Genomic DNA, 22,238 nt, shown 5'->3' with positions numbered 1-22,238 from the left:
TATTCACCACTCAGAAAACTTCAGATATTTTACAACTAGGAGGGACCGTAGAGGTCACCTGACTCAGGTATATTAATTTATAATTTCTGAATATTCTACTTGCATAAAAGTCAATTTGGATACTTCTTTGTTTTTTGAGGGACTTTGAAGGTAAAGTGGCAAAAAGGCATTTTCTTGGCAGGAGGGGATATTTGAGATCAGGCAGACTTGGGATTGAATTCTGTCTGTGCCACTTTCTGGCTCTATGATCTTTGATAATTTATCTTTCTTAGCTTCGGTTTTTTTTATCTGTGGAGATAATTTTCTTTTAGCAAGGTTGAGACTCCCTTTTAGTAGTTGTAGAGACTAGAGATAATGTGTAGAAATTTTCTGTCATTTATAATAGTCTACTAAATAAACTGAACCTCTTCTGATTGTTATTTTTAGCCTGTTTCTATCCAGTGTCATACTTCTGAAATCATTTACTGTAAAGATAAATATCTGGATTCTAAGCTATGGTTATTTGCTGATGTTTAATGATTTGAAAGGTTCCAATATATGCATAAACATTGGTTTTTGTGTTCATGTCCAAAAAATGAGTGCTAGAAGTTTTTAAGAACAGTTAACTGACTTAATATTCATAAAAGCTATGAGATAGGCAGTGTATTATCTGCATTTTAAAGATGAGGAAATTAGGATACAGAAGGGCTAAGTAACTTACCCAAAATTATAGCTAGTGAGTGCAAAATGATTTGAATCTAGGCAGTCAGAGCTATTGTGCTATACTAAGTACTGGGGAGTAAAACTGCAGTGACAGTTTCACTTACTCTAGAGCAGTGATTCTTTGGTGATGTCTTCTCCATTCCCACCTTCCCTAGGTTTGTGTCTGCCACATCACAATCCCCCCGCCCCAATCTTTGAGAAAATGCAAGATGTTTCTGAAAAAAGCAAAAACAAAAGCCATGTGGCTATGGGAAAAATTAAGATGTGCTGCCCTCTAGTATTTACCAGAACTAACTTTTTAATTAAGCCTCTGGTAATTCTAACAAGACTTTTACATTATTGCCCCATTTAATCCTAACAGCAACTTTGCAATAACTTGGTATTCTCATTTTACAGTGAGTAAAGAGACAATAAGCTGACCAAGTTTGCACAGCTAGGAAGTGGCAGAGCTAAGTCAAACTGAGGTGCTCTGGCTGAAAATTTCATACTTTTTAAAATGCTGTGCTACAATGACTTGGTTTCCATTTATAATTAGGAAAATTCTGTTGAAAGTCAAAATGGCTTGCCCAGTGCATTTCCCATACTGTGGATTTAAAATTTTTTTTAAAGAGAATTTTTTTTAAAGATTTTATTTATTTATTTGTCAGAGAGAAAAAGAGAGAGAGTGTACAAGCAGAGGGAGTGGCAGGCAGAGGGAGAAGCAGGCTCCCTGCTGAGCAAGGGGTCTGACGCAGGACTCCATCCCAGGACCCTGGGATCATGACCTAAGCTGAAGGCAGAAGCTTAACCGACTGAGCCACCCAGGCGTCCCGGATTTTAATTTTTTTAAAAAAATTTTACTTATTTGACAGAGAGAGAGCAAAAGCAGGGAGAGCAGCAGGCAGAGGGAGAGGGAGACCCAGAGCAGGGAGCCCAATGCGGGGCTCGATCCCAGGACCCTGGGATCATGACCTGAGCTGAAGGCAGATGCTTAACCAACTGAGCCACCCAGGCACTGCTGTGGATTTTAATTTTTGTATTTGTTCATGATAGCACCAAATGAGAGAAAAATAAAGTTAAGAAACAGAATAAATCACAGTATTAATCTTTAGGATCAATGCGATTTTTCTGACAACCTAAGGATTTGGTAATTAAGTTCATTTAAAAAAAAATAAAAACACATTTTTATATACAGTGGTCAACACAGATCTCAGGTTCTCCCTAGCTCCTGCTTACCCATTAATGTAATTTTCTTTCTTTCTTTTTTTTTTTTAAAGATTTATTTATTTGAGAGAGAGAGTGAGAGAGCATGGGCAGGAGGGGCAGAGGGAGAGGGAGAGAGAACCTCAAGCTGACTTTGCGCTGATATTGAGGCACGGGGCTCAATATCACAACCCTGAGATCACCACTGGGGCTCAAACTAAGAGTCAGATGTTTCACTGTGCCACCGATGAGCCCCTGATGTAATTTTCTTAAGCTGCTGCTAGTTGGAAATCACAGTAGTTCCTGTTTCTGCTCAGAGGAAGTGGTTTTGATCCCTACTTTCTCTAGTAGCTTCTTCTGGGAGCAGGGGCTGGTTTGAAGTTCTGTTTACTTACTCCAAGCATCTGTTCAATTTCTGATAACTGGTGGAGCTCTTAATGATTGCTGGCAACATGAGCCATATTGGCATTAGGCTACATTTATCTGAAAAGTGTAAGGCATAGTAAAATCCAGTTGGCCTATATGATAAAAATAATTTAAACCTTGTGCTCTGTAGATCAGCAGTGATCATATAATCGTTGATGGCAGTATCTTTGTTACTTCTGCTTTTTTCTTCGCTAACTCCTTTTCACTTATTTGTGTTTTATATTTTTTTTTGTTTTTCTTTTCTCTTTTTAAATTTTGCCTCCCTTTTTTGTAGCTAAGGCTTTCTAAAGGTACTACTTAATTGATCAGTGACATTAAATGAAGTTCCCAGCATCCATTGTGGAGCAGAACTTTGTGGGCAGGACCACAGTGGTCAACAAATGTAGCAGCCACAACTGTTTTTGGTTTCTTGAAACGCAAAGAAATCCTTCATAGATCTCAGGTGCTTCATGTCATAAACACTGTTTTTGAATTTTGTTTCAGGAACTGCAACCATGAATGAAGAAAACATAGATGGAACAAATGGATGCAGTAAAGTCAGAACTGGTACTCAAAATGAAGCAGCATTACTTGCTTTGATGGAAAAGACTGGTTACAACATGGTTCAAGAAAATGGGCAAAGGAAATTTGGTGGTCCTCCTCCAGGTATGGATTTATGTTAAAAAATACTGACTCTTTAATGTACATTATGTATATATATCCACAAATACCCCACACAATAGTTCTTTCCTTATAACTGCTTTAAGACCTTAGCAATCGTTTTTAGTGTTGTGAGGGAGAAGAGATAGATTATATGTGTTATGCATGTTTGACCCTTACATTTTTTTCAACTCTGCTCTTTGTTTAAGAAATAGTAAGGAGGGGCGCCTGGGTGGCTCAGTCGGTTAAGAAATAGTAAGGAAGTTTTTTTTTTTTTTTTCAATTTTTTATTAAATTCTAGTTAGTTCACATAGTGTAATGTTGGTTTCAGGAGTAGAATTTAGTGATTCATCATTTACATATAATATCCAGTGCTCAGCACAACAAGTGCCCTCCCTAATAACTATCACCTCTTTAAACCCCCCTGTCCCCTGGCCTGCCTCTCTTCCAGCAACCCTCAGTTTATTCTCTATAGTTAATAGCCTCTTATGGTTTGCTTCCCTCTCTTTTCTTTCCCCCCCTTCCCCTATGTTCATCTGTTTTGTTTCTTAAATTCCACATATGAGTGAAATCATATGGTATTTGTCTTTTTCTGACTGACTTATTTCACTTAGCATAGTACATTCTAGCTCCATCCATGTTGTGGCAAATGGCAAGATTTCATTCTTTTTGACGGCTGAGTAATATTCCATGTATATGTATACCACCACATCTTTTTTATCCATTCATCAGTTGACAGACATTTGGGCTCATTCCATAATTCGGCTATCATCGATAATGCTGCTGTAAATATTGGGGTGATGTGCCCCTTCAAATCAGTATTTTTGTATCCTTTGGGTAAATAACCTAGTAGGGCAATTGCTGGGTCATATGGTAGTCCTATTTTTAATTTTTTGAGAAACTTCCTGTTTTCCAGAATGGCTGCACAAGTTTGCATTACCACCAACAGTGTAAGAGGGTTCCCCTTTCTTGGCATCTTTGCCAACATTTGTTCTTTCTTGTGTTGTTAATTTCAGCCATTCTGACAGGTGTGAAGTGGTATCTCATTGTAGTTTTGATTTGTATTTTCCTGTTGATTAGTGATATTGAGCATCTTTTCATGTCTGTTGGCCATATGGATGTCTTCTTTGGAAAAATGTCTATTCATGTCTTCTGCCCATTTCTTGACTGGATTATTTGTTTTTTGGGGGCTGTTGAGTTTGATAAGTTCTTTATAGATTTTGGATACTAACCCTTTATCAGATATGTCATTTAAATATCTTTTCCCATTCTGTAGGCTGACTTTTAGTTTTGTTGATTGTTTCCTTCACTGTGCAGAAGCTTTTTATCTTGATGAAATCTCAGTAGTTCATTTTTGCTTTTGTTTTCTTTGCCTCTGGAGATGTGTCTAGTAAGAAGTTGCTACAGCTGGGATACTTGAGTGGCTCAGTTGGTTAGGCATCTGACTCTTGATTTCAGCTCAGGTCACGATCAGGGTCATGAGATCAAGCCCCACATTGGGCTCCGTACTCAGTGCGGAGTCCGCTTGAGATTCTCCCTCTCCCTTTGCCCCTCCCCCTGCTTATGCTTGCATGTGTGCTCTCTCTCTCTCTCTCCAAATAAATAAATAAAAATATTTAAAAAAAAAAGTTGCTATGGCTGAGGTCAAAGAGGTTGCTGCCATGTTCACTTCTAGGATTTTGGTGTTTTCCTTTCTCACACTTAGGTCTTTCATGCATTTTGAATTTATTTTTGTGTGTGGTAAAAGAAAGGGGTCCAGTTTCATTCTTCTGAATGTTGTTGTCCAGTTTTCCCAACACCATTTGCTGAAGAGACTGTTTTTTTTTCCATTGGATATTCTTTCCTGCTTTGTCAAAGATTAGTTGACCATATAGTTGTGGGTCCATTTCTGGGTTTTCTGTTCTGTTCCATTGATCTATGTGTTTATTTTTGTGCCAGTACCATACTGTCTTGATGACTTTAGCTTTGTAATATAGCTCGAAGTCCAGAATTGTGTTGCCTTCAGCTTTTTCTTTTTCAAGATTGCTTTGGCTATTTGGGGTCTTTTGTGGTTGGTTCCATACAAATTTTAGGATTGTTTATTCTAGCTCTGTGAAAAATACTGGTGGATGGAATGCCTTAATGGTTCAGTTGGTTAAGTGTCTGCCTTTGGCTCAGGACGTGATCCCAGAGTCCCAGGATGAAACTCCATGTTGGGCTCCCTGCTCAGTGGGGAGTCTGCTTCTCCCTCTGACCCTCCCCCGTCTCGTGCTCTCTCTCTCTCAAATAAATAAATAAAATCTTCTAAAAAAAGAAAAATGCTGGTGGTATTTTGATAGGGATTAAATTAAATGTGTAGCTTGCTTCAGGTAGTATAGACATTTTAACATTATTTGTTCTAACAATCCATGAGCATGGAATGTTTTTCCATTTCTTTGTGTCCTCTTCATTTTCTTCCATGAGCATTCTATAGTTTTCAGAGTATAGATCTTTTACCTCTTTGGTTAGGTTTATTCCTAGGTATCCTATGGTTTTTGGTGCAGTTGTAAATGGGATAAATTCCTTGATTTCTTTTTCTGCTTCTTTATTATCAGTGTATAGAAATGCAACAGATTTCTGTACATTGATTTTATATCTTGCGACTTGGCTGAATTTGTGTATTAGTTCTAGCAACTTTTGTTGGAGTCTTTCAGGTTTTCTAGTTGGGTTTATAAAGAAGTCAGGATTGGGTCACTGGGGAAAAGAGTACTTTAGCTATTAAAGGGGAGGTTGTTTTTGGGAGGATTTTGAAAGCAGTGAGTAGAGAGGAGTGGTGTTTATACTAGAGGCAAACCAGATGGAAACCGCTATATAAATATGATGTCCTGCCTTTCTACTGGTAGCCGGTGTAATTGATTTGCTCAGAACCCTCCAATTAACTTTCTACTAGATGTAAAATAAAATCTTGACCTCTGGCCACAGGGATGGCAACACTGACCACCACTTTAATTCTGCCTCAGGTATGCGTTAGCCGTACAGGTCTGCGCACTGTATGTTGTCCTAATGTATAAAACACTTGCTCTTTCTTAATGATATATTGTGAAGGTTTATTCCCTCATTTTTCTTTCAGGTCTCCGCTTCAACCTCATATGCGCAGAGAAGGTTTACCTGACTACCAAAAATACCAACTCTTCTGTGGCTTTTTCTTCATAGCATTTACCAATCATTGTCTCTTTTCTCTATTGAATATAAGCCTTATGAGGGAAGGGTCTTCTGTTTTGTTCACTGCTGTATCGTCAACATCTAGAATAGTGCACAGCACATAGAAGGCACAGTAAATTTGTGGAATGAATGAGTCATTGAGTAGTGCATATAAATATCTTACTAGAATTTGTTTATTTTTGTCTTTCAGGTTGGGAAGGTCCACCTCCACCTAGAGGCTGTGAAGTTTTTGTAGGAAAAATACCTCGTGATATGTATGAAGATGAGTTAGTTCCTGTATTTGAAAGAGCTGGAAAGATATATGAATTTCGACTTATGATGGAATTTAGTGGTGAAAATCGAGGGTATGCTTTTGTGATGTACACTACAAAAGAAGAGGCCCAATTAGCCATCAGAATTCTTAATAATTATGAGATTCGACCAGGGAAGTTTATTGGTGTGTGTGTAAGCTTGGATAATTGCAGATTATTTATTGGAGCTATTCCTAAGGAAAAGAAGAAAGAAGAAATTTTGGATGAAATGAAGAAAGTTACAGAAGGAGTTGTAGATGTCATTGTTTATCCAAGTGCAACTGATAAGACCAAAAATCGTGGTTTTGCATTTGTTGAATATGAATCTCACAGAGCTGCTGCTATGGCTAGGAGAAAACTAATTCCAGGTAAACTTGTCCTTCTAAAGTTTATTTTTTCATATTAACCTTATTGTAAATATGGAAAAATGACAGCACCTCATAGATCAATATTTTGAAAATATATAATGCCCTTAAAGAGGTATAGAGATTTTTTGACTAAGGAAGTAAAATAAAGGGTTCTAAAAAGACAAGAAGTTGTTCCTATAAAATGAGTCATTATCTGTAATAATATACTAATTTACTGAATATATATGCTTTTATTGTGGTGGTGTTGTTTGATAAAAATCCAAAGGACAGTACCTGATTTTTTTGATAAAGGCCTTTTTTTTTTTTTTTTTTTAAGCTCTAACCCATTTCAGAGAGAGAGAGAGACAGCATGAACAGGGGGTGAGGGAAGGAGAGGGGCAGAGGGAGAAGGAGAAGCAGGCTCCCCACCAATGCAGGGCTCCATCCCAAGACCCTGAGAACATGACCTGAGCCAAAGGCAGATGCTTAACTGACTGAGCCACCCAGGCATCCTGATAAAAGTCTATTTTTGAAATGTATTTGTTCTGTTGATTCTTGAAATGAATTCCACTGTAAGTTCTGGCTGGGTTTGCCTTAGTAAAAACTTTCATGGAAGTTTTCATGTGAAAAACTAGTGTTTAACCAAATACGCTGATAGGTATTTGAGTTCTTGCTTCTTTGGAGAAAGTTTTACTTAATAGTTTTTGACTTTTAGTTGTTTTAATTGTCTTCAGGTTAATTTATTTTTTTACAGGTACATTCCAACTATGGGGCCATACCATTCAGGTAGATTGGGCTGACCCGGAGAAAGAGGTTGATGAGGAAACCATGCAGAGAGTTAAAGTTCTCTATGTAAGAAATTTAATGATCTCAACTACCGAGGAAACTATTAAAGCAGAATTCAACAAATTCAAACCTGGTGCAGTTGAACGAGTAAAGAAACTTAGAGATTATGCTTTTGTTCACTTCTTCAACCGAGAAGATGCAGTGGCTGCTATGTCTGTTATGAATGGAAAATGCATTGATGGAGCAAGTATTGAGGTAACACTGGCAAAACCAGTAAATAAAGAAAACACTTGGAGACAGCATCTTAATGGTCAGATTAGCCCTAATTCTGAAAACCTGATTGTGTTTGCTAACAAGGAAGAGAGCCACCCAAAAACTCTAGGCAAACCGCCAACTCTTCCAGCTCGTCTCAATGGTCAGCATAGCCCAAGCCCCCCCGAAATTGAAAGATGCACTTACCCATTTTTTCCTGGAACAAAGCTTACTCCAATTAGTATGTATTCTTTAAAATCCAATCATTTCAATTCTGCAGTAATGCATTTGGATTATTACTGCAACAAAAATAATTGGGCACCACCAGAATATTATTTATATTCAACAACAAGTCAAGATGGGAAAGTACTCTTGGTATATAAAATTGTTATTCCTGCTATTGCAAATGGATCCCAGAGTTACTTTATGCCAGACAAGCTCTGTACTACGTTAGAAGATGCAAAGGAACTGGCAGCCCAGTTTACATTACTTCATTTGGGTAAGTTTAAAAATACTTTAAATAATTATTGTAGAATATGAAACTAGGAAATACAGTTATTATAAATTACTTTGAATTTGTGGTATTTAACATAAATGTTACCTCAATTTTGTGAATTCATGGTAAATTTTGTTGAGACTTTTCTCTCGTATAATCTTCCTATATTTAGCTTTTTAAACATTACTTAGGGGAAAATTTGGTTTTGATTTACTCTTACAGAGTACATGATCTTATTTCATTAATTTATTGTTTTTGTAATGACTTATCCTCATTTAATAATTTCTATGTAAGTTATAGGATGTTACTTAAACCAATTTGTAAGAGTGTCCCTGCATCTTTGGTGAAGTCTACACAGTAATCATTTTGGGGGACAGCGGTAGGGAGTTGGTAAAATCAGAGGTATTTCAGATGGGTTATGTGTAGACACAGCCTTATGCTCACCAATCTGGAAATTTGTTATTATTACTCATAAAAGACAAAAAGCATCACTAAGAGATGTTTATGACCATTCTCTTCTTTAATTTCATGCTTTTAAAAAAGTAAGTTTCTCTAATGCCTTTGAGGGATAGTTAAAAAGGCTTTGGTAACAAAAGAGTTTGCATTGTGAAGGAAGAGATGCAATATCACTCTGATATTTCTTTTGTTTTTTATTATGTTAGCCTCCCCCCACCACCACTTTTTCTGTTTTTTAACGCAGCTATAAATAGCAGTTGGTGATTATTTTGTGCCCCAAATGATAGTTATTAGAAGAATAGTGGTTTCTTGAAAAAAAAACAATAAAAAGGAAGAGTCCCCAAGAAAGATTATAATTGTTTCTTTTTTTTTTTTTTTAAAGATTTTATTTATTTATCTGAGAGAGAGAATGGGAGACAGAGAGCATGAGAGGGGGAGGATCAGAGGGAGAAGCAGACTCCCCGCTGAGCAGGGAGCCCAATGTGGGACTCGATCCCAGGACTCCAGGACCATGACCCGAGCCGAAGGCAGTCGCTTAACCAACTGAGCCACCCAGGCGCCCTATAATTGTTTCTTAATTATAATTGTCAAACTCTTAGCTTAACATTGATGATTTGTTATATGGTTGCAGAACCATACTACTGAAGCTTATGTCTATTTAAAATTGATACTCTCAAATTTGTTAAAAAGAAGGCCGTCTAAAAGGAAAACCATTGTCAAGGGGAGAGGGAATTTTATACATTGTATAGATGTATTTTATACAGTGCTTATCCATCATAACCACTCCCACAGTATGCATATTTTTAGGAGATTCTGATCATTAGAATTTTAGGCCTGAAGGTAGGATTTCTTTCAAAAAAACTTTTCGGTAGTATCTTCAATTATTAGTTGGAAACGTTTGGGAATTTTACAGTCATTGAAATTAATAAATTCTTAAGTATGATTTTCATTAATGCACAAAATAGAGGCCTTCCATTTTTTTTCTTTAAATAAAGACAATTAAGTTAAAGAAAAATTATAGTAACAGCAAATAATTCAAATTAGGGCTCTTAGAAGAAATGGATCAAATTATTTTTTTGGAGTGGAATACAGGTAATTAGCTGCTGAGCAAGATTTTCTCAAGATACTTGTATCTGATCTAACATAGTAATGCTGAAACATATTTCTGTCCCTACTCAGTTTCCTTACAAATTTAACTTGGCTTAAATTTCCAAGATTCTTAAAATATAGTCTTAGTTTATGTCAGATTTTCTATTTAGACATGATATGCCCATCTGGTTATCCCATAAAGAAGATCAGATGTTATATGGAACCAGAGGTTTTTCATCAGCTTTTAATTCCATTATTAAGATGGTTTTTACTTGAGTCCTAGGACCATAGTTAATTTGTATTGACCTTATAGTTCCCAAAGAGAACCCCTGTTCAGGTATAGTATTCCCAACTTGATTTTGTTATTTAGGGATGAAATTAGCTTCAATAAATGAAATACTTAGAGGGCACAGTTTGCTTTAGTCATCTATTTCAGATTTTATCAACCTTATATAAAAAGCTCCTTATAATAAAACAATGGACAATTTGTGTTTCAAATATTTTCTCAGTTTCTAATTAGCATCAGAGAGAATACCTAAGATCCAAATATAAGCCAAAAATTTTAATTAAACACTAGGGCTTGGATGCACTACACGAGGCTTGAGGCCTTGTCTACAGGAAGTAACATAAAAATCCTTACTGCAGTTGACTAGGAATGTGAGTGAAGGTTGAGTAGAGGCAGCTGAGGAGAAGGAGGGATAGATTTTAAGGAAGTAGAAGAATCAGAAATCAGGGGTCTAGAAATCTTTAATCAGAAAACAAATGCCTGACCTTTGGAGGTTATTAAAGTAGGGCAGGAACTATAGATAGCCAGGAGGTTACATGTTGCTATATGGGAGATTAAGGTATATATAGATTGAATATTGTTGTAGCAGTATTCTGGTTTGCTTTTTACTTCTGTTAATATTGGAGTCTCTGGGCTTTAAAGAGTTGATGCCTTTTTAGGTGCAGATCTAAAGGTTGCAGGGTTTTATTCGTTGGTTTAAGGGTTGAGATCAGTTGGTGGTAGTGGTGTATTCTTAGTGGTGTGTTCTTCTTATCCTGCTAAATATTTACATGTTGCAAGCATTGGATTTTTCTGAGATCTTGAGAGGTTGTTATTGGTTCCTGGAGTCTCTCAAATAGAGTTCATTAAATATTAAATCATCTTTTGTCTCTGTTTTCTAAAGATTTGAATGTACCTCTGTAGATAGTGAATTTAACTATGGTTTTAAGATGTTTTCTTTGGGTGTAGTAATTTTTTTCTTTTTTAAGTTTGTTTTGATACTCTTCTGTTAACCCTTTCAGTTTGATGCTATTTTGAGCATTATTATCCAGTCTTACCTTGATGATCTTTGACTATTACATGTAATATAGTCATTTACCTTTTTATTTCAGAGTCCTTTAAGAATGTACTTTTAATATCCACGTTGTTTTGGTGTTACTATGCCCCTTTTTTGAGTTTGTAAAATAAAAGAGAAAAAGTTAGACTTCAGTTAAAGGATTATCATTGGTGTTATGAGGAAAATAGTTTTCTTATAAAGGGATTATAATAGGTACCTAAACGAGTACTAGAGATCAGTGAGTTTACTTCTAGTGACCATTTAATGCTCTTAGCAGAACCCCAAAAGTTCTTGGTGGGTAGTACTTTAAAAATCAATTTTTAAAAAATTTGGGTTTTTTGGTCCTGTTTAAAGTGAACTCTGTTTTAAGCAAAATATCCCTAATAGAAGAAGCTAAAAGCTGGGATTAATGCCAAAATTGAACCCTCTTTTTTTTTTTTTTTTTAACTTCAAAGTTGGAGACTGTCTTCATCTTCATAATGTCTGAGAATGATCTCCCTAACCTCACTGGAAACTGATCACCCAACCAACGGGATAAGAAATGTCACCTGTTTATATTTAGGCACCTATAATATGTGGGATACATAGTGGGCTTAATACGTAGAATACATACTTGTGGGCTAAGAGATAGATAGGTTCTATGCTAAGTAGTTGATGTATGGAGATATCGTGGGTAATTCAGTATCATATCTCTTTTTTTCTGTTTCACAATTTGGTATTTGTTTAATAATGGATCAGACTATCAGTGTGAATAATCTTGCTTTTCCTAAAATTTGCCTCTGTTTTGAGTATGGGCCTTCCAATTTTGCCACTGCTTTCCCCTGGAGGATTCTTCACCACGTAGGAGTGGGATAAGCAAAATCAAGGAGATAAAGGAAGGTCCTGGAGAATTATAGTTTTGAAGAAAGAAAGTCCTGGAGAACACTTACTGGAAGGAGGGAGGTAGCCTCAAGTGTGTATTGACAGTTCACCTTGTTATATAATTTATTAGTAACTAATTGAAGGCAAGGCATTTCTCTTCTTACTTCTGTGTTTGTGTAATACTGACACAAGTGGCAGTTTGTTACTTGTATGAACCACACAAAGCTTTCAAACAGGAGTAAAGAACCTCTGTCACAGACCAGCTTGTGCCATTGATTTAATTTCATCTGACTTGTATACTATTGTTTTGGCTATGACTGATGAAGTTTGTTAAAGAACAAATTTTCTTGAATGCCTCTCATGTGCTGAGTATACTTTTGTAGCCTTCAGGGGTTAAATATAAATGAAACTTTGTTTTTGGTCTTAAGGAGTCATCATCTATTGAAGAAGGCAGAGACAAACTCTGCAGAAGTTTTGAGGGTACAAAGAAAGGGCACACCTCCCACCTGATTTGAGTTGTAAATCTTGAGGAGAGTTTATGGGCAGAGGGGCACAATATGAGCAAATACCTGCTAGAAAAATAGCATGTTGGGGGGTTAATGGCAAACAGTTGTGTATAGTGTTTGCTTTGGTGATTTCAGTTGGATTTTAAGGATTAGAAATTGAAAAGATGTGGACATTAATTAATTGAAATTTCATCAGTTTTGCTTTTTAAAACTTTGCAAGTTTTTTTAGTACAACTGTGTTGGCTTTAGTTGCTTTTCTTCTGAGCAAGTGATTTTTTCTGGATGAATCCATCCTAACTTGTGTGGACTATTTTATGTGTCATCTTTCTACTATCTCCTGTACTTGAAAAGTATTCATTTTGTGGCTGACTTACATATTGCTTCTCATATTTGACTTTGTAATGACATACTCATTAGAATTTTTAATATTTTCTGGTCATAGAGTGGTAAAATATTTAGATATATATTCTAAGCATGATAGCCATTATCTTTGCTATCCCTTTAATATCATTAAAATTAGGTTTTGATTTTTGCTACCACTTGTAATTTGGTTGAAAGTTATAAAATAGAAGACACAATAGGATGAAAGTAAAACTTCTGAGAAGTTTTAATCTGAAAAATAACTGGTGCTTTTTTTTCTTACGAGCTATCATTATTTCCAGATTGATGGGCAGAAATGCAAAAATAAAATTTTGATTTAAAAAATTTGCTAACAAACTGCTTTGAAACAGAGAAACTTTTTTTTTTAATTTAGGAAATAATTTTGGGAGACAAGCTAAATATATATAATGGTTGTATCATAACGAAATTTATTATAAATAATTAAAAGAAAAATAATGCTTTTAGAAAGTTATTTTTTCCAGTTTTAATTACAGACCTAACTTCGATGATACTATTTCAAATTGATGTTTTAAAGAAAAATAATTTGCTGAATTTGCTTTAAAATTCGCCTAGTTAAATAAGAAGTAGGAATAGCATCAACATGTGTACATTAATTTGTTTTCATATGACCAAATAATGAAATGAAAATTCCATTAACTCAACTATGTGTCTTTGACCCTCCAGAGGGCCCAGTGCTAATGAAAATGTATTTTTGTTCCTCTTGAAACATACTATTTTTTCCTGCAATATCATCATCTGGTATTACTCATAATTCTTATTAATACTTTTGTATTAATGAACCATAATTATCATGGAGTTAGAATGTGAGAGAAGCAACTTATTAACACAGAGTATTGAGTGAAAATATAAGGACCTGTAGCCTCAACCACCAACAAACCGTGACCTTGGATGGCAAATGAATCATTCACTCTTTGTGCACCTCCATGCCTTCACCTCTAAAATATCAGGGTTTTTACTTGGTGAGCTTTAAGGATTCCTCTATCCCCCCAACTTATGGTTTTGTTTAAAATACAGTAAAAAATCTTATGTAGGACCAGAAATAATATTTGAATTTTTTATATATACCAAAACATATATTTGAATTCAAATAGTTTAAAACCAAGAGCTGCTTTTGTAAGAATTAATTATCAGTTTAATATCCCTTTCTTTATATAATTGAAAGCTTTTATCTGTCTACTTCACGGCAGAGCAGTTGGTAAAAAAAAGGAGAGTCACCTATTTTATTTGCATGAAGACAAGTAATTGCTTTTTGGTTATTTCCTTCCCTGAATTTTTTCAGTTAAATATAATCAAAACTAAGATTTTATAAAACAGCTTAACTACTTAAAAGTTTGGAAATTTGTTTTCTTTTATAACAGAGAATCTAGGAAAATAATGATATGTATTAAAACATATCATGTGACCAGTATTTATTCCATAGTTATGTTATTAACTGGCTAATGTGATCTGTGATTTCATTTGCTTTATATATTTAATCATGTTTGATCCTTTTTTCTTTTGTATCGTTGGTTAATACATTCCTAAAATACTTGTTCTAATACACATTTTAACAGTAGCTACTGCTTTATTTTTAAATTTAATATCTGATCTTGTCATTTAATATTTAAAAAATAATGGTTTGTAAATTTTCCCCTCTTGTATCAAATGCCACAATAAATTTTGCATGTATACTCCATTCTTGGATGTCAGCAGCAGTTTATAATTTTGCCACATCATGTCTTCTAAATATATTTTTTTAGTGTGGCTTTGAAAGGAATTTCAATGTTATATTGATATTTCTCTCCTTTATGGCTTATTTTTTTGGGAGGGGTGGTTAGAATTAGCAAAATCTGTATGAAAAACTGCATTAGTCTTCTGCCTGTCATGCCCCTATTTCTGTTTCCTATTTAAAATTTAGTAGACAATAATTACTTATGCTATAGCAATATAATTTAGTGAGTGGACTAGTGAATGGAGACAAAAGGTTTTGGAAAGATGGTTTTACTGTGATGATTTTATTCAAGTAATTATCTGTGCTTTTAACTACTTTAAAATTATTCAGTGTCAGTTGCTTCCAAGCCATTTGGATAGATTACATATAGTATCTACTTTTATTAGTTAATTTCAGATATATCATCTACTGTAGAGCAATTTCCTCTGTTCTAGAGTAATACATCCTCTATGTAAGACATGGTAGTGTACTACCTCCAAGAATGGTGCTCTTACTTACGGGGATTCAAAACAAAAGAAAACAAGATAAAAAACTTTAGTCCCCCAATCTAATTAGAAGTTTTAAATCACCAGAATATTAATAAGTACTCTGATTTCCTTGCTCCCTAAATTTGTAGTATTTGCCTAAAGATATGCTAGTTACATGTGAGCCATTACTATCTCATAGTAAGTGACATTTGAACTATAAAAATGACCTGTATGTAGGTTTTTATATATATAATATAGTTCAAATTTTAAGAAAGTGATTTGTTTATATACCTTCCTGCATTGTTTTGATTCGGTAAATATCATCTGTATACCACACTGATAATGAATTCTACTATAATTGTATCTATAACTTTAGGTTAAAAAGTAAGTAGGAATGCAATCATTAGAAAACAGTCTGTTGTATTGCCTGGTAATTTGGTGAGTGTACTCTGAAATGTCTCTTTTGTTTTGTGTTTAAACAGCATAGCTTGATTTTTATATGCAGATTAACTCAAGGGATTTGCATTTGAATAAACTTGAATAAATAAAAAAAGTGTAAACTAGGATGTACAACTCCAGCTTCCTTATACAGTAGATATCTATGTTGACTGTCACTTTTTCTCTTGCACATTTTGATTTTCTTTCATTATGTTTCCTAGAAAGGATATTACTAGAAATACTTTACTTTTTTAACTTTTTTTTTGTAATCCATTTTTTTTTTTTTAAGATTTTAGTTATTTATTTGACAGAGGGAGACACAGCATGAGAGGGAACACAAGCAGGGGGAGTGGGAGAGGGAAAAGCAGGCTCCCCGCTGAGCCAGGAGCCCAATGTGCAGCTCCATTGCAAGACCCTGGGATCATGACCTGAGCCAGGGGCAGATGCTTAATGACTGAGCCACCCAGGCACCCTTGTAATCCTGTTTTGTATGTAGATTTTTGTAAGACTGCAGTGCAAGCCCATTAACTTAGTATTTTTTTTTTGTTACCTTTGTTTTCATAATACGTTTTTCAGTCACTGGCTAGGTTATGGGATAAACAAATCAGTTTGCAGCTTTTGTGCCATATATGTGTATGGCTTTTTTTTTTTTTTTTCTTCCACTACTGTGTTAATTTTTGGTTCAAGAATGACCAAATCAGTAGTTACGAATTTATGAAAATTACAGATTATTTTGAGCACAGAATTTATAAGACTCCAAGTGAGCCATTATGAATCTTTGGAAAAAAAGGTTTAAAGTTATATTCTGCCCTAACTAAAGTTAATAATTTTTTTTTTTTTAAGATTTTATTTATTTATTTGAGAAAGAGAATGAGAGACAGAGAGCGTGAGAGGGAGGAGGGTCAGAGGGAGAAGCAGACTCCCCGCCGAGCAGGGAGCCCAATGCGGGACTCGATCCTGGGACTCCAGGATCATGACCTGAGCTGAAGGCAGTCGCTTAACCAACTGAGCCACCCAGGCGCCCAAAGTTAATAATTTTTACCAAAAGTAAAAAACTAATTCAAGCAGGGACATGTTTATTAATTTAAATGATTCTTACCTGTGTGTATTATGTCTCCATGTTTCCTTGAGCTCTCACAAATCAAGTTTCCTTGAGTGATTAAGAATCCCTTAGGGATTCCTTGGTATGAAACTTAGCTTTATCAAGTACAGAAATAGTGATGGTACTAGAGCATTGGAAAGCTTATTCCTTTTCTCTTAAGAACTAGAGGGAAAAAGGAGATACTAAGCAAAAATAGGATTACTTGCCCCATGAAAGCACTCTCCTAGCTTCTGAGGGGGATTTACAAATATGAAATAGTCATAATTGTTTTTCCTTTTTCATTTCTTAAATTTTTATCCTATGATTTACTTAGTACTAGACAAGATTTTTTAGCTTCTTGTATTGCAGTGCAGCTAGGATATCTGTGCTTTTTCTGTTCTTTTTGCAATCATCTACTTTTATTTATGTACCAGTGTTTTTTAAAAAACTTCTCTTCTGTTGGCTTTTAAAAATCTTTGTACTTTATTTTTACTTATTTATTTATTTGTATTTATTGTAGTTCATGTGCAAACAAGAAGGAGTTGCTGCATTAGTGAACATGACTTGGGGAGGGAGATGGACAAGCTTTTTCATCAGTCCTCTAAGGCTTCAGAAAGTAGGTTGGTGATGTCAGGCACTCTTTCATTTGAATTGGTAACTAAGGGCATGATTCCATTGCCTTAAGATTTTAAATGAATTTTCAGGTAATTTTTATTTTCATTTCCTTCAATGACAAGAAAAATTTCATTTTCATTTCTATGACAAAAATTCTATAGTCAACTCCCAAATATTTATGTTTAGATATGAGGTATGAATAAACCAAAACTTAATAATCCAAGTATAATTGGCTTATTTATTTAATTATATTTATTTATCCCAGGATGCTGTTTACATGTATGGTTCATCAATTCAGGGACTTTACATACATTCTAAAGCCCTGTTATAAAACCCAGCTTAGGAAAAGTTGGAAACTTCTCCTCAGCTCAGTTTCCTGTTGGGGAGGATGGCATTTTCTCATGCTGGTGGAGTGCACAGACTTAAGTAGAATATTCATCGTCCCTCTGTCTTATCTCTTTTTTTTTTGCTGGTAATGGACAGGTTATTCACTTTAATCCTTACTTCATTTTATGAAAGATGTGAAGTGGATTATTAAAAATGTGTAAAATACGAAAGGATTCAAATTTTAAAGATTTATTTATTTATTTTAGAGAGAGAGCACACACGAGCTAGGGAGGGGCAGAGTTGGAGAAGAGAGAATCTCAAGCAGACTCCCCGGTGAGCAGGGAGCCTGATTTGGGGCTTGATCCCATGACCCTGAGATCCTGAGATCCTGAGATCCTGAGATCCTGACCTGAGCCGAAATCAAGAGTCAGATGCTAAACCGACTGAGCCATCCAGAACACCCCAAGATTCAAATTTTAAATTGAAAGAATTGAAGCAATGGGAAATTATGAGTAGGAAAATAAAGCCAAGCAAAACTAAACAATTTATTGTTTAGGGGTATATGAATATGTGGCAAAACCATAGAGAAAAGCAAGGGAATGATTAACACTTAAAAATTAGGATCATAATGGGCGCCTGGGTGGCTCAGTTGGTTAAGCTACTGCCTTTGTCTCAGGTCGTGATCCTGGAGTCCCGGGATCGAGTCCCACATCGGGCTCCCTGCTCAGCAAGGGGTCTGCTTCTCCCTCCGCCCTCTTCCCTCTCGTGCTCTGTGTCTCTCATTCTCTCTTTCAAATAAATAAATAAAATCTTTAAAAAAAAAATTAGGATCATGATTACTTTAAGGGTTAGAAGGAGAAATTGGAAAGGATGCAAGAGAGACTTCCAAGTTATTGATAGTTTTCTGTTTCTAAGCCTGGGGGGTGAGTATATATTTTTATTTTGTAAATAATGTAACTATACATTTATATTTTATATATTTTTCACTTTGTATAACATACTTTTACAATTAAGTAAATAAGCTGGCAAAAAATGAAAGTTAGCCAACCAGCCAAGAGTTAAGAACTTGAATTATTTTATCAAAATTAGAGTGAGTTGTACTCTAGAGATTCTCAAATTCATATAATAGTAATATAGGAAAGTTGTGTTGTTTCCAGACCAAATATTTTTATCCTGCTCAGACTCTATGTGAAATGTTTTGTTTTCTTTTGGGCACTAGGGTTTGTTTAATTCTTGACAACTAGGGAGGACTTGGAAACTCTAATGCGAAGTAGGACAGTGAACAACTGAAGAATTTGGGGCTTTTTAGTCCATAAATACTAATATTTACAGGGGAAATATGATTGCTGCCTTCAAGTGTTTGAAGAGCTGGCACATAGGAAAAAAGACTTTAATATGAAGTCCAGGGGTTAGAATTAGGTCTAATAGAGGAAAATTTCGGGGGGGGGGGCATATTATGATTTAATACAACCCAGAACCATGTAAGTATTTAAAGTACTAAAAGCTCTGTTGCACTCAGTTAAAAAAAAAAAATAATAATAACCTTTGTTTTAAATCTGTTTATACTGTTAAAGAAATGTATGGGGAAAGACTATTTCCTTTATTTACTATACTATTATAACTCCGAATTATCTTCCATAACATCACTTAGAGTAGATTAGCCTTGCAGTTTTGAAGCCCTCTGAAAATGTGCTTTTCGAAACTTTAACATAAGAAAGTTTGGTTTTGGCATTTTTATTCTCATATGAATAACCCTTTTGTTTATTATTCACTCCTTTAGGCTTTCTGTTCTCCTTTTTGGTTTATTAACTGGCAGCTGATTGATTGTTAATCCTTGTTAATATGTGTGTTCATTCAATAAATACTTACTGAACACTGTACTTTGTCTATAAAGTCCTGAGGATCTCTAGTGAATCAGATTCAGTTGCTGCCTTCATAGGGTTTACCTTCTATGAGGAAGATACTCAGTTACAGTTCTGATAAACACTCTGAAGAGGTACAGGGTGTCTGAGAATATGTAACTGGATGACCTGACCTAATCTGAGATGAGAGGGTCAGGGTGAGGAAATAGTACATTGCATTTAGAAAGAATTTCAGCAAAATGAGTCAGTACTTTAAATTTAGTATAGCATTTAGGCTTCCTAGACTAAAAGGGCATGGGATTTAGAGCCAGATTTCCTGAGTTCATATCCCAGCTTCATTACTTATTTGGAAAAGTTATTTTAACCTCTTTGTTCTTTAGTTTCCTCATCTGTAAAATGGGAATGTTAACAGTATTTATCTCATAGGGTAATGGTATATATTAAATGAGTTAAAATGTTAAAAGGCCCACAATAGTGCCTTTTGTATATAAAAATGTGCCATATAAGTATTGAAAAATAACATTTACTCAGAAAACAAATCTAAGAAAACAGTTTCTAATCATTAATAATGAATATTATTAGTAATAATAATAGTTAAGATTCTTTGAACACTTATATAGGTACTATGCTAAATGCCTTTATATAATACATTATTCTGACACTTCCTTGAGGTAAATATTACTTTAATGTCTACACTTTTTTTTGGTAACAAATGAAGAAACTGAGCCTTTAGGAAATTAAATAGTTTGTCCAGGATCCCCCAGTTAGCTAAGAGGCCGTATGCTCTTAGCTGCTGGTCTTTGTAATATCACGCGATTCAAGTGAAAAACTGACCTGAGTCTAATGTTAAACATTTGATAACAAACTGTGAACTTGTAGGATATTATTGGCCAGTTATTCTTCTAAAAATTAAAATAGAAGAGGATGGGTCTTTGTTCCATGCTTTACATCCTTTTCAGAGACAGTTTATCTTTACCAGTCTTACAAGCCCATATATCAGACCACTTCAGTGTAGTGTGGATCTAGGACATCTGTCTCAAATCTAAATGAATCATTCTAAATTACAGAGATCTTGTGAACATATTTTGTTTACAAGGTAACTTTGGGATTTTTAAGTTTAGGATGAACACTGACAACCAGTAGCATGTGTGTCAAGGGGGCAGATGGTGTTTTAACCTCTATCAGATGCTAGACAGAATTTCAAATAGGCAGAGTTTGTTTATATCTATTTCATGGTCTCTTGTTTGGTACTCTCATTTGCTCTCTGATTATACTCAAAACATCTCAAACACATAATTCAACCATATAAATTTTCACTCCAGTTGTATCTATGTTTTTTCATTGTTATTTCCTTGTTCAGGAACCAGCAGTGGCTTGCTATTGTGGTATGATCAGGTCCTCTGAAATCCACATTCTCTTGTTCAGAATGTTCTCCTGGTTTTCCCCATCTTACCTAACCATAGACAAATACCTCTTGTTTTGATCATCTGAATTTATCATGCTCATTGGCACTTCCAGGCTTTTCTTAGTGTTGGTCACTCTGCTTGGAATATTCTTCTACTTACTTTCATTTACTTAACCTCTTATATTAAGCTTTTCTTAGACATAGTAACTACTGAGGATGACTTGTTCTTTATAATATTACTCAACAATATAGTAATTTTTAGATTACTGTTTATTTACTATTATAAAACTTTTGATCCCTCAGGATTGTAAAGCCAAGGGACTTTGTACGTGTTTTTTTTTTTTAATTATTATTTACTGCGTTTATATAGTTTAGTACTGTCTCCTTTAATATTTAGCATATAGTGCTTTTCAAATAATTGAAAATTATCAACATGCTCTAAGATTAAACGATAAAGATTCTTAGGAAAGATAAAGACTATGCTTTGAGCAGGAAGTGAAAAAAAGTGATATTGGAAAAGAAATATCTGAGATATGGAGTTGGTAGGTATAAACACAGAACAATTATATTATGAATGGTGGTTAACAGGATGATATATACTTATAGTTCAATTAAGTAGAAATTACAAGTATATAGTTATTAAAATGCTGATGAAATGAGTATTTCAAAATAGTGAAATCCTTGAAATATAGACTTGAGTCATGGATTATTTTATATTAAAGATGTATATGTTATATATATGTATTTATAAATGAAATTTGGATAGTGGAAGAATAGATTTTGATTATAGTAGTATGGAATATAATAGATCATATTACATACAGTTTTATAATTTTATTAACCATTATGATAACTTCTTAAGTTTATTACATAAGCCATAGTTACATTTAGTGCCATCTATAACATTTGTTAAGACTTCACAAATGGAAAATAATTGGCAATAGCTTATTTATTGTATGTTATTTCTAAACTTATTATACTAGCTTGCATTTCTTCTTCATTCTTCTAAACAGGTATAGATTAAGAAGATGGAGTTCTTTCAGTTTAGTTTTCTAAAGGCAGGAAAAACCCTGAAAATTCAGGTTGCTAATATAGAAGTTGGAATATACTGGAATCCTGTGCATTCAGTTATTTTCTGTTTTGAAAAGAAGAAAGAGCAGTATGCCATACCTGAAAGTCTGAAACACAGTTCTTCATTTTTTGTACCAGTTACTTAAAAATTTATATGAAATTCTTCTTCAAACTGAAAACCAGTGAAATCTTCAAAGATACACAGTATGCTTATACAATTATTTTTAAGTGACTTTTAAAATTTTTTTTAAAATTTTATTTTATTATGTTAGTCACCATACATTACATCATTAGTTTTTGATGTAGTGTTGTTTATAGAACAATT

The 22,238-nt window shown here is 34.5% G+C and overlaps 1 protein-coding gene across 2 annotated transcripts in view; it reads left to right on the top strand.

Annotated features, from left to right (window-relative positions):
* The first annotated feature begins 2,782 nt into the window (after positions 1 to 2,782).
* RBM46 (RNA binding motif protein 46) overlaps positions 2,783 to 22,238 on the top strand; it is a 35,847-nt gene continuing 16,391 nt past the window's right edge. For both annotated transcript variants that reach the window (XM_035023204.1, XM_035023205.1), the window contains exons 1-3: positions 2,783 to 2,955; positions 6,320 to 6,787; positions 7,521 to 8,303. In XM_035023204.1, the coding sequence (XP_034879095.1) occupies positions 2,805 to 2,955; positions 6,320 to 6,787; positions 7,521 to 8,303 (1,402 nt within the window). In that variant the 5' untranslated portion in view covers positions 2,783 to 2,804. The remainder of the gene's footprint in view (positions 2,956 to 6,319; positions 6,788 to 7,520; positions 8,304 to 22,238) is intronic.

This window comes from Mirounga leonina, unplaced genomic scaffold, assembly GCF_011800145.1.
Source record: "Mirounga leonina isolate KUSES-001 unplaced genomic scaffold, KU_Mleo_1.0 Mir_176, whole genome shotgun sequence".
Lineage (NCBI taxonomy): Eukaryota > Metazoa > Chordata > Mammalia > Carnivora > Phocidae > Mirounga > Mirounga leonina.
The sequence above is the reverse complement of the archived record's forward strand: the minus strand, read 5'-3'. Positions and strand labels throughout refer to the sequence as shown.